Consider the following 13,793-nt stretch of genomic DNA (forward strand, 5'->3'; position numbering starts at 1 on the left):
TAGAACTAAACTCGACACACTATTTATTGCAATACTTGTGTCATCTGCAAACAAAACGAACTCTGCTTCTGGCTGTGTAACTGATGAGAGATCATTAATGTACACAAGAAAAAACAATGGCAGAAAAAGCAATGGCATCCTAACTGTATTTTTTGTATTCTTTCCGTAAGGCTGTAACGTCTGCATCGTTTCTCTTAATGCCTCATTCTTACAGGATTGTAAGACCTATTTCTGATATACAGGGTGAGTCACGTGATGTGTAACACCTCTTTTATTTCGTGAACAGTTACACATATTGAAAAGCAGTTTTCGACAAATGTCACAGCGTGGCGGGGCACGTGTTTTCTTGTCTGGTTGATGTTGTTAGCGCGTGTATCAACGGAGATACTGAAGTACGATGGTTATTCGGAAAGTAAGGAAATGGAAAATACAGTGAAAATCTGATGAGCCGTCGAACGCATCGTGTCGGTCTTTTCAGTTCTGAGCTCACAGCGAGAACGTAAAGATGGCGAGAGATTTCACCTGAAGCTATGCAATCCACATAACTGTCATGCGGTTCTTTCGACACGACAATTCTCGGACGTACTCTGCAGGGGGCAATAAAGATGCTCCTGCAGCGTTTTCGATGGGAAGTGTTTGATCAGCCGCAATACAGCCCGTTATTGGCTACCCCCGAGGTTCATCTCTGCTCAAATGAACCGCTGGCTATGAAGACAATATTTTGACACAGACAACGAGCCGCAGTCCAGAGTAAAAAACTGTCGAAAATCACTGGCGGCAGTCTTCTATATCGGGGGAATTGAAAAGTTGGCACAACGCTATGGCAGATGTGTAAGTCTGACCGGCGACTGTGTAAAGTGGCTGGAAGGTGTAGCTTACCGTTGCAAATACAACAGTTTTGATTTTCACTGTGGTTTCCATTTCGCGAGCTATCGTTCGTTAGTTTCCGAAAAGCCCTCGTAAGTACTTTTTTTAAAAATGAAATGTATACTTTTTATGACTGAATTTGATAGCTCCGGTCAAGAGAATTACAGCGATATAGCGTTTGTTAATGTTGACTTGGTCCGCCCCCGGTAGCTGAGTGGTCAGCGTGACAGAATGTCAATCCTAACGGCCCCGGTTCGATTCCTGGCTGGGTCGCAGATTTTCTCCGCTCAGGGACTGGGTGTTGTGTTGTCCTATTCATCATCATTTCATCCCCATCGAAGAGCAAGTCGCCGAAGTGGCGTCAAATCGAAAGACTTGCACCAGGCGAACGGTTTACTCGACGGGAGGCCCTCGACACACGACAAAAATTCGAGAAGTGTCCTAGAATTTGAGAGCACGGTGGGTGGAAAAAGCATTTGCGATTGAAACATTGCCATGCAGGCGTATCGGAGCAGGCTGCGTAGTCGTACACCGTAGTGTAGGTCATTGTGTGGGAACGGCCAGCCTACATAGCACGCAGTTTCAGAGGTTTTCACAGGGAGACAGCAAACGCCAAACGCCAGTGTTACAGCTCTCCGGCTTGGTCGCCTTCAACGAAACGTCATTCTCCCGTTTTAGAGCAGCAATGCTGACTGGCAGACGATATTTCTGACGCCTTGAGCTGAAGGAGTAATGTAAGTGACCGAAAGATATACCCCTTCACGCCTGGCGTGGAGGGGCGCCGTTCCGTTATCGCTCTTGGAGCGAGGAATAAGTCTCTCCTCAGTACTTCACTGGGAGAGCACCTCTGTCGAGAGCGAATCGAAGTGCTGCTCTATATTGAGTCCTCGCGATTAAGCGTTGTTCACTGTCTTGGCCGACACACTTATTAAGTGGTGTGAATGGACAAATTTATAGTTAAACACCTGCGAGTGAATTTTTCTAGTGGCATTGTGGTTGACTGGTTATCTGACCGGTGTACCACGCCGATAGTTAGACTAGGGGCGAATAGGAGTCCTTGACTTCATCAAGGCGTAGGGAGAGTTTGATTGGCGAAGATCAATCCAGATACAACGGGAGCTATCTTATTTGTCAGCAGCAAGTGGCGAAGCCAGCAGTCATCGCAGCTTACGGTATTGTGCACTACAGCTATTGCGAGCCCCATATTTCCTCCACAACAGTACACTTCACTGCATTTCACACACGACAGCCTTAACCATACCTAGCAGGATTCTAAAGGATAATTATTCAAGTTGAGTAGGCGCGCCTCTCAGCCTTTCTGCCAAGTCAACAACCGTCTTAAACTCTGTATAGAAATTTCATTACCGAATCCTATTATTGAGAGGTACCTTCGCATTCCAAAAAGAACCAGGATATAACTTGTTCAATTCATAACTGAAAGTGCCGTTGTCATTTCTCAGAATTTTTGCAAAATAAATAATAACTTTCGTTAGTTTCATGTTTTTCTTACACTAACCAGCACTACTCCAATACCGAAGTATCCCACTAGTTACGTAAGAAATTTTGTGAATTTTTGTGTCATTTCCTTACAGCGGACGACTCCAGAAGATATTTATTGTTTAAAGTTTTTCACGCATTTCTCTTTAGAACGTTAGGAGCGTCTGTCTGACTTCTGTAGTAGTGTGGGGGTGGAAATTGTATCTCGTATGAGCCACAGGGTAAAGGGTACATCTCAGATTAATCCGTTGCGCAGAATAACAGAATCTCATATCAACCCCACTCTCACAAATTTTCTGACAATAATAAATAACATATCATAAATTACCTCTTAAAATTTTTTGTCCCACATTTGAGCGAGTGTTCAAACTGTTGACCATGGACTGAAAAGTACATTTGCGATCTCCGTCCGAAAAATGTAATTACAGTGGATGATACGATAGATAGATAGATTCGACGACACATATCATCTGTTCTAGTTGCGGCTTCGTCATAGATTGCACTTTTGAGTGCTTCTCAAAGAAAGAAATCAAAAACTGTCAAATCGGCAGACCTCGCAGGCTATTGGACAACAGAATTTCCTCCGATCCAACGTCCGTGAAAGTTCTCATTTAGTATTTGCACTGCACAACAGGACGTGTTGACTGAACAACCGCCGTGTTGCAGCCACAGGCCCTGTAGAATATCCAGTGCTAGCTCTTCTAGGTAGGATAGATACTGTCTACAGGAAAATTAAAGAGACCTTTGGAGAAAAGATAACCGCTTGCATGAATATCAAGAGCTCAGATGGAATCCCAGTTCTAAGCAAACAAGGGAAAGCAGAAAGGTGGAAGGAGTATATAGAGGTTCAATACAGGGGCGATGTTCTTGAGGACAATATTATGGAAATGGATGAGGAGGTAGACGAAGATGAAATGGGAGACATGATACTGCGTGAAGAGTTTGACAGAGCACTGAAAGACCTAAGTCGAAACAAGGCCCCAGGAGTGGACTACATTCCAATAGAACTAGTGACAGCCTTGGGAGAGCCAGTCCTGACGAAACTCTACCATCTGGTGAGCAAGATGTACGAGACAGGCGAAATTCCCCCAGACTTCAAGAAGAATATGTTGTTGTTGTTGTTGTTGTCTTCAGTCCTGAGACTGGTTTGATGCAGCTCTCCATGCTACTCTATCCTGTGCAAGCTGCTTCATCTCCCAGTACCTACTGCAACCTACATCCTTCTGAATCTGCTTAGTGTACTCATCTCTCGGTCTCCCTCTACGATTTTTACCCTCCACGCTGCCCTCCAATGCTAAATTTGTGATCCCTTGATGCCTCAAAACATGTCCCACCAACCGATCCCTTCTTCTAGTCAAGTTGTGCCACAAACTTCTCTTCTCCCCAATCCTATTCAATACCTCATCATTAGTTACGTGATCTATCCACCTTATCTTCAGTATTCTTCTGTAGCACCACATTTCGAAAGCTTCTATTCTCTTCTTGTCCAAACCAGTTATCGTCCATGTTTCACTTCCATACATGGCTACACTCCAAACAAATACTTTCAGAAACGACTTCCTGATACCTAAATCTATATTCGATGTTAACAAATTTCTCTTCTTAAGAAACGCTTTCCTTGCCATTGCCAGTCTACATTTTATATCCTCTCTACTTCGACCATCATCAGTTATTTTACTTCCTAAATAGCAAAACTCTTTTACTACTTTAAGTGAAGAATATAATATAAGAAGAAGTGAAGAATATAATATAAGAATATAATAATTCCAATCCCAAAGAAAGCAGGTGTTGAAAAATGTGAAAATTACCGAACTATCAGTTTAATAAGTCAGAGCTGCAAAATACTAACACGAATTGTTTACAGACGAATGGAAAAACTGGTAGAAGCCGCCCTGGGGGAAGATCAGTTTGGATTCCGTAGAAATGTTCTAACACGTGAGGCAATACTGACCCTACGTCTTATCTTAGAAGAAGGATTAAGGAAAGGCAAACCTACGTTTCTAGCATTTGTAGACTTAGAGAAATCTTTTGACAGTGTTGATTGGAATACTCTCTTTCAAATTCTGAAGGTGGCAGGGGTAGAATACAGGGAAAGAAGAGCTATTTACAATTTGTACAGAAACCAGATGGCAGTTATAAGAGCCGAGGGGCATGGAAGGGAAGCAGTGGTTGGGAAGGGAGTGAGACAGGGTTGTAGCCTTTCCCTGATGTTATTCATTCTGTATATTGAGCAAGCAGTAAAGGAAACAAAAGAAAAATTCGGAGTAGGAATTAAAATCCACGGAGAAGAAATAAAAACTTTGAGTTTCAGCGATAACATTGTAATTCTGTCAGAGATAGCAAAGGACTTGGAAGAGCAGTTGAACGGAATGGACAGTGTCTTGAAAGGAGAGTATAAGATGAACATCAAAAAAAGCAAAACGAGGAAAATGGAATGTAGTCGAATTAAGTCGGGTGATGCTGATGGATTAGATTAGGAAATGAGACACTTAAAGTAGTAAAAGAGTTTTGCTATTTGGGGAGCAAAATAACTGATGATAGTCGAAGTAGAGAGGATATAAAATGTAGACTGGCAATGGCAAGGAAAGCTTTTCTGAAGAAGAGAAATTTGTTAACATCGAGTGTATACATTTAAGTGTCAGGAAGTCGTTTCTGAAAGTTTTGGTATGGAGTGTAGCCATGTATGGAAGTGAAACATGAACGATAAATAGTTTAGACAAGAAGAGAATAGAAGCTTTCAAAATGTTGTGCTACAGAAGAGTGCTGAAGATTAGGTGGATAGATCAAATAACTAATGAGGAGGTATTGAATAGGATTGGGGAGAAGAGGAGTTTGTGACCCAACTTGACCAGAAGAAGGGATCGGTTGGTAGGACATGTTATGAGGCATCAAGAGCTCACCAATTTAGCACTGGAGGGCAGCGTGGAGGGTAAAAATCGTAGAGGGAGACCAAGAGATGAATACACTAAGCAGATTCAGAAGGATGTAGGCTGCCGTAGGTACTGGGAGATGAAGAAGCTTGCACAGGATAGAGCAGCATGGAGAGCTGCATCAAACTAGTCTCAGCCCTAAATACCACAACAACAACAGCCCTTCTAGAAGAACCGGCAGAATGTTCGTCAGAAAGTAACAGACTAATGTCCATTTAAAACCTCTGACATGAAGTAAGGTTCCACAATGTGCTGCACCATATGATTACGCTCCACGGCCGTTTGTGTCACATGTGATTGAGCCCGTGTGGATTTTCAGCTGCCCAGTAGCGCATTTTACGCAAATTTACAGTTGCGCGGTTAGCAAACGTTGCTTTTTTGGTAAAGAGCACACGTTTGAAAAACGGAGGGTCGTCTCACATTTGCTGAATTGCAAACCGACAATCACTCTCGCCAAGTGCCTGGTGTAGTGACAGATGACAGGAATGGAAATTCTGTCGATGCAGGATGCGAATCACACTCGTCTGACTGATTCCGCATTCGTCGGCTGTATGTCTCGTAGGGTCCGCCTGCTTAGCTGCTTAGTAACGCGCTCCCCTCCCAAGTAAACGGGCCCGGGTTCGATTCCCGGCCGCCTTGGAGATTTTCTCCGCACCCGTTGTGTTGTCCTCCTCGTCATCGGCGCGCATGTCGCCCAATGTGTCTGTCGAGTGAAATAAGACTCCCACCTGGCGGCCCAACTCCTACGGTGGGGCTACCCGGCCTATGATGCCATAGCGTCATTTCGTTTTCACGTCTAGTGGCCCTGTGCGGATTCATTAGCGTCGTAGCCAGAAGAGCTTCCTCGTGTTCTCTGCCAGTTGCAATCCTCCTTCCTGTCCTCTTTCTCACGTTCAGACAGCCTGTTCGCACTAACGTCTTAATAATTCGCGCAATTGACTGGCCCCTTGCACACTGGCGATCAGGATAGATAGCCCTGTGCCGCTGTACTGTTTTTACGGCATTCCTTTCGCATACTCCATATAAAAATACACTACTGGCCATTAAAATTGCTACACCAAGAAGAAATGCAGGTGATAAACTGGTATTCATTGGACAAAAATTCTAGAACTGACATGTGATTACATTTTCACGCAGTTTGGGTGCATAGATCCTGAGAAATCAGTACCCAGAACAACCACCTCTGGCCGTAATAACGGCCTTGATACGCCTGGGCATTGAGTCAAACAGAGCTTGGATGGCGTGTACAGGTACAGCTGCCCGTGCAGCTTCAACACGATACCACAGTTCATCAAGAGTAGTCACTGGCGTATTGTGACGAGCCAGTTGCTCGGCCACCATTGACCAGACGTTTTCAATTGGTGAGAGATCTGGAGAATGTGCTGGCCAGGGCAGCAGTCGAGCATTTTCTGTATCGAGAAAAGCCCGTACAGGACCTGATACGGTCGTGCATTATCCTACTGAGATGTAGGGTTTCGCAGGTATCGAATGAAGGGTAGAGCCACGGGTCGTAACACGTCTGAAATGTAACGTCCACTGTTCAAAGTGCCGTCAATGCGAACAAGAGATGACCGAGACGTGTAACATATGGCACCCCATACCATCACGCCGGTATGGCGATGACGAAAATACGCTTCCAACGTGCGTTCACCGCGATGCCGCCAAACACGGATGCGATCATCATGATGCTGTAAACAGAACATTATTATGCTGTAAACAGAACCTGAATTCATCCAAAAAAAAAAAAAAAGACATTTTGCCATTCGCTCACCCAGGTTCGCCGTTGAGTACACCATCGCAGGCGCTCCTGTCTGTGATGCAGCGCCAAGGGTAACCGCAGCCATGGTCTCCGAGCTGATAGTCCATGATGCTGCAAACGTCGTCGAGTTGTTAGTTGTTGTCTTGCAGACGTCCCCATCTGTTGACTCGGGGATCGAGACGTAGCTGCACGATCCGTTACAGCCATGCTGATAAGATGCCTGTCATCTCAACTGCTAGTGATACGTGGCCGTTGGGTTCCAGCACGGTGTTCCGTATTACCCTCCTGACCCCACCGATTCCATATTCTGCTAACAGTTATTGGATCTCGACCAACGCGAGCGGAAATGTCGCGATACTATTAACTGCAATCGCGATAGGCTACAATCAAAGTCGGAAACGTGATGGTACGCGTTTCTGCTCCTTACACGAGGCATCACAACAACGTTTCACGAGGCAACGCCCGTCAACTGATGTTTGTGTATGAGAAATCGGTTGGAAACTTTCCTCATGTCTGCACGTTGGAGGTGTCGCCACCGGCACCAACCATGTGTGAATGCTCTGAAAAGCTAATCATTGGCATATCATTGCATCTTCTTCCTGTCGGTTAAATTTCGCGTCTGTAGCACGTCACCTACGTGGTGTAGCAATTTTAATGGCCAGTAGTGTAGTATAGCCAGCTTCTCCTCATTGGTGTACGTGTCTGCAGGCAACGAATGTTGGTGCAGACAAGTAAACAGGCAGATGTGTTGACATTCTGAGACAGCGTAGCACGAGAGCTCTGATTGGCGGTGTTTGCACCGGTAATGCCGATTCAGGCCACCGTGCTCTCGGGTTCTAGTATATTTCTCGATTTTTTTTTAACTGTCGTTTTCAACGTCAACATTATCACACCCTACATCACTATGAGTCCCTTTTCAAGAGCTATCGAAATCAGTCATAAGAAGTATACGATGCCAATTAAGAAAACGTACTTACTTTAACATCTCGGTTGATACCAGCGCTAAAAACATCTACCAAACAAAATTTTGATCCTCGCTCCCCATAGCGTGGGGCTTGAGAGAGAGCAGAATTAGAATTTTACAAATGTTGACCCAAGCAAGCAAAACGTATCCTAATCCGCGAAAAAAATTAATATTTGGGTCAACATTTGTAGAAGTCTAATTCCTCTGTCTCAAACCCCACCCTATGGGGAAAGAGGGAGAGTTTTACTTTTAGCGAATCAAAATTTACGAAGTGAATAAGTATTTTTTATTTATCCGTAACCATTTTCCACGCAAAAATGAGAACATGGATTTTCTTGAATTAATGCGCCAACTACGAAGAATCAAAACAAAAATTTTTAAGACAAAATGTACGTAGTTTTTTTTATGTAGAATGTGATTCTGCAATAAAAAATGGGGTGGCGGGCTACTTTTAGCACCAGCAGATGTCCACCCCGAAAATAACCAGCTTTGGATTCTACACGTTTTTTCATGTGAAGCTTACTTTTCGAGTTATTCTGGTTTGTCAACTTAAAATTTACACCCTGTATATACTCTGAGGGAAAAAAAGGTGCACCATGAATGAATTATCCGAATGGGATGGAAATCGGCAGATCTAAGTACGTACCGAGACAAACAAATGATTACAGTATCAGAAAAACTGGATGATTTATTGAAGAGAGAGAGCTTCACAAATTGAGCAAGTCGGTTGCAGTTATTGGACTTGGAACTGATTGACAGAGTTGTTGCAGTCCTCCTGAGGCATATCGTCCCACATTGTATCCGATTTGCGCGTCATATCGTCACAATCCCGAGCTGGTCAGAAGGTTCTGCCAGTAATGCTCCAAACATTCTCAATTGGGGAGAGATCCAGCGATCTTCATGACCAACGTAGAGTTTGGCAAGCACGAAGCAGTAGAATCTCTTTCCGTGTGTGGAGGGGCATTATTTGACAGAAATGTAAGCCCAGGATGGCTCTCCATGAAGGGCAACAAAACGGGGCGTAGAGCGTCGTCGACGTACCACTGTGCTGCAAGTGCTCTGCGGATGGTAACCAAAAGTGTCCTGGTATCAAATGGAATGACACTCGAAACCAACACTGCTGATTGTCGGGCGATATGTCGGGCGACATTCAGGTTGGTCTCCCACCTCCGTGTGAGGCGTCTCCGAACAAGTCTTCGCCGGTCATGCAGCTCAATTCGAAGCGGGACATTAATGAAGACTATTCTGTTTCAGTCGATGAGATTGCAGTCAGAATGTGCCCGGCACCACCTCAAACGGACTGATTGTTGTACAGAAGCCACTGGTAGTCGGTGCAAGGGGCGTCGTGAGTTCAGCCCTCTCTCTGTGAGCCACCTACTAATGGTTCTTACGGTCACTGAAGCACCAGTCGCACATCGGATCAATAATAATGATGAATCTGGAGGTCCAGGTGCCTCTCTGACAACTGCTCTAGATCGACCGATTGCTTCTTGACGCTAACGTATCTTTGTGGAACATGTGTTGCCACCACTGTTGGAAGACCTACCTGTGATTGTTAGACAAAGAATGTACTTCCAGGACGATGGATCAGTTGAGGTGGACCTGCGATCTGACCAGCCATGTCATCTATCTTCACGTGACTGGACTTTTTTCCTCTGGTGGTATATGAACCAGTTGCTGGATGAAATCGTTGTGGAACCAGAACGCCGGCCGGGGTGGCCGAGCGCTTCTAGGCACTACAGTCTGGAACAGAGCGACCTCTACTGTCGCAGGTTCGAATCCTGCCTCGGGCATGGATGTGTGTGATTTCCTTAGGTTACTTAGGTTTAAGTAATTCTAAGTTCTACGGAACTGATGACCTCAGAAGTTAAGTCCCATAGTGCTCAGAGCCATTTGAACCATTTTTTTGGAACCACAACAAGACGTCGTCGCTAGAGCGACGAAATCTGATGGTACTGTTGTGGACATGCCAGTAATCTTCAAACGGACATGACTGTCAGTGGTCTGATGATGTACTGTGGGCATACGGGACATTAGTGGCGCATTCGAGGTGCTGGAGCACTGCTCTAAATAGCTTGCAAAGTTACATTAGTACTTTCTGTGTAAATCGTCCCTTGTATCACAAATTGCCATCAAGTACCTTGTGTAACATAACTAAATACCGGGTGATTAAAAAGACAGTATAAATTTGAAAACTCAATAAGTCACGAAATAATGTAGATAGAGAGGTACAAATTGACACACATGCTTGGAATGACATGGGGTTTTATTAGAACAAAAAAAAATACAAACGTTCAAAAAATGTCCGACAGATGGCGCTTCATCTCATCAGAAAATCAATAATTAGCATAACAAAGTAAGACGAAGCAAAGATGATGTTCTTTACAGGAAATGCTCAATATGTCCACCATCATTCCTCAACAATATCTGTAGTCGAGGAATAATGTTGTGAACAGCACTGTAAAGCATGTGCGGAGTTATGGTGAGGCATTGGCGCCGGATGTTGACTTTCAGCATCCCTAGAGATGTCGGTCGATCACGATACACTTGCGACTTCAGGTAACCCCAAAGCCAATAATCGCACGGACTGAGGTCTGGGGACCTGAGACGCCAAGCATGACGAAGATGGCGACAGAGCACGTCATAATCACCAAACGACGCGCCCAAGAGATCTTTCACACGTCTACCAATAGGGGGTGGAGCGCCATCCTGCATCAACATCGTACGTTCCAGCAGGTGTTTATCATCCAGGCTAGGGATGATGCGATTCTGTAACATATCGGCGTACCTCTCATCCGTCACGGCAATAGTTAAAAAACCAGAATCACGCGTTTCCATCTGTCGGACATTTTGTGAACATTTTTTTAGTTCTAATAAAACCCCATGTCATTCCAGGCATGCGTGTCAATTTTTAGATCTCTATCTACATTACTCCGTGAGTTATTCAGTTTTCAAATTTATACTGACTTTTTGATCACCCGGTATGTTTGTTTTGCTGGTCTCTACCTCTTTTACTAATTTGGACAAATAGTTTGGGAACACCCTGTATATATAAACAGCGTTTCTTTACATGTGTACAATGTGCAAAGAGAGGTGATACATGAAAAGTTAGGTACACTCACCGAGAAACTACGCATTCTACAAATGTTCAATATTTGAGCCCTTGGTCATCCGGCACACATCCAAATCGCAATGCATTTCCGTCCATATGTTCAGTGTCATGTTTCCGTCAATGTCCATCAGAGAAGCAATGATATGTTCCTTTAATTCTTGCAGCGTTGATATTTGAGGACCACATGGTTCAAATGGCTCTGAGCACTATGGGACTTAACATCTGAGGTCATCAGCCCCTAGATTTAGAAGTAATTAAACCTAACTAACCAAAGGATATCACCCACATCCATGCCCGAGGCAGGATTCGAACTGCGACCGTAGCGGTCGAGCGGTTCCAGACTGAAGCGCCTAGAACCGCTCAGCCACACCGGCCGGCATTTGAGGTCCATTAACTTAGCCATTAACATAATCCCACATGGCATGAGATCGATATTATTTTCATATCGTATTAGTCCTTCAGGAGAATAGATGCTAATGCTAGTTGGTCTATAGAAGCTCTTAAATCCTGTGTACTGAAGACATCGTTAGAAAATTCCCGTTCAATAATGTCTCACGGCTTTCCTCTTACCTTTTAGGGTAAGAGAGATATTTCTTTTTACTCCACAAGGAATAAATAAAATTTAGTTCTGCATTATTGAGTGTTCAACTATTTCTTCATACGAATTAAGCAAGCCACCCATGTGGTGCAAGCTGGAGGCTACCTTACTTCTTTCACTGTGCTAAAAATAACAGTTTCCCACTTGCAACCAAACAGTCCAAGGAAATTTTGTGAGAACAAACACACTTCTTTCTCCTTTCAGGGGCAGCGTTAAGCGCGTGCGTTTGCTGGTCTTGCAACTGCCGGTGGTGCAGTGGATGATCTACCTGGCGACATGCATCGTCCTCTTCGAACGAGAGGTGAGTCGTCTGTAACACGATAAATCACAATTAGTATGTCCGAACACTAATACGACCTATTCTTGAGTACTGCTCGAGCGTTTGGGATCCCTATCAGGTCGGTTTGAAGGAGGACATAGAAGCAATTCAGAGGCGGGCTGCTAGATTTGTTACTGGCAGGTTTGATCATCACACGAGTGTTACTGAAATGCTTCAGGAATTCGGGTAGGAGTCTCTGGAGGAAAGGAGGCGTTCTTCTCGTGAATCGCTACTGAGGAAATTTAGAGAACCAGCATTTGAGGCTGGTTGCAGTACAGTTTTACTGCCGCCAACTTACATTTAGCGGAAAGACCAGAAAGGTAAGATAAGAGCGATTAGGGTTCGTGCAGAGGCATATAGGCAGTCATTTTTCGCTCGTTCTGTTTGGGAGTGGAACAGGGAGAGAAGATGCTAGTTGTGGTACGAGGTACCCTCCGCCATGCACCGTATGGTGGATTGCGGAGTATGTATGTAGATGTAGATGTAGATCTGTCCCTAGGTTTACACACTACTTACTCTAACTTTATCTAACTTACGCTAAGGACAACCCCCATGGACGAGGGAGGACTCGAACCTCCGACGGGGAGAGCCGTAGCAAGGCGCCTGAGACCACACGGCTACCCCGCGTGGCTGAAAGCAAATGATTGTGCCCTTTCTTGGATGTCAGATAAATCGTTCCATTTCTGCGTCATCACAACGACTGCACTGTTTTCCACGTCTCACCTGCAGCACGCTATATACCGTCCACTGCTGCTGCTGCCACCTGCCAACTGTGAGTTGTTACTACACGTTGCCGTCGAACATAGGCGGTGATCACGTTAATACACTCCTGGAAATTGAAATAAGAACACCGTGAATTCATTGTCCCAGGAAGGGGAAACTTTATTGACACATTCCTGGGGTCAGATACATCACATGATCACACTGACGGAACCACAGGCACATAGACACAGGCAACAGAGCATGCACAATGTCGGCACTAGTACAGTGTATATCCACCTTTCGCAGCAATGCAGGCTGCTATTCTCCCATGGAGACGATCGTAGAGATGCTGGATGTAGTCCTGTGGAACGGCTTGCCATGCCATTTCCACCTGGCGCCTCAGTTGGACCAGCGTTCGTGCTGGACGTGCAGACCGCGTGAGACGACGCTTCATCCAGTCCTAAACATGCTCAATGGGGGACAGATCCGGAGATCTTGCTGGCCAGGGTAGTTGACTTACACCTTCTAGAGCACGTTGGGTGGCACGGGATACATGCGGACGTGCATTGTCCTGTTGGAACAGCAAGTTCCCTTGCCGGTCTAGGAATGGTAGAACGATGGGTTCGATGACGGTTTGGATGTACCGTGCACTATTCAGTGTCCCCTCGACGATCACAAGAGGTGTACGGCCAGTGTAGGAGATCGCTCCCCACACCATGATGCCGGGTGTTGGCCCTGTGTGCCTCGGTCGTATGCAGTCCTGATTGTGGCGCTCTCCTGCACGGCGCCAAACACGCATACGACCATCACTGGCACCAAGGCAGAAGCGACTCTCATCGCTGAAGACGACACGTCTCCATTCACGCCTGTCGCGACACCACTGGAGGCGGGCTGCACGATGTTGGGGCGTGAGCGGAAGACGGCCTAACGGTGTGCGGGACCGTAGCCCAGCTTCATGGAGACGGTTGCGAATGGTCCTCGCCGATACCCCAGGAGCAACAGTGTCCCTAATGTGCTGGGAAGTGGCGGTGCGGTCCCCTACGGC

General features: G+C 45.4%; 1 protein-coding gene across 1 annotated transcript in view; it reads left to right on the forward strand.

The window, feature by feature from the left end:
* The window catches only part of LOC126291447 (organic solute transporter alpha-like protein), a 50,439-nt gene extending 38,396 nt beyond the window's left edge, over positions 1-12,043 (forward strand). The window contains exon 4 of the mRNA XM_049984961.1: positions 11,932-12,043. Within this exon, the coding sequence (XP_049840918.1) occupies positions 11,932-12,043 (112 nt within the window). The remainder of the gene's footprint in view (positions 1-11,931) is intronic.
* Positions 12,044-13,793: the final 1,750 nt, after the last annotated feature.

Source organism: Schistocerca gregaria, chromosome 9, assembly GCF_023897955.1.
Source record: "Schistocerca gregaria isolate iqSchGreg1 chromosome 9, iqSchGreg1.2, whole genome shotgun sequence".
Classification (NCBI taxonomy): domain Eukaryota; kingdom Metazoa; phylum Arthropoda; class Insecta; order Orthoptera; family Acrididae; genus Schistocerca; species Schistocerca gregaria.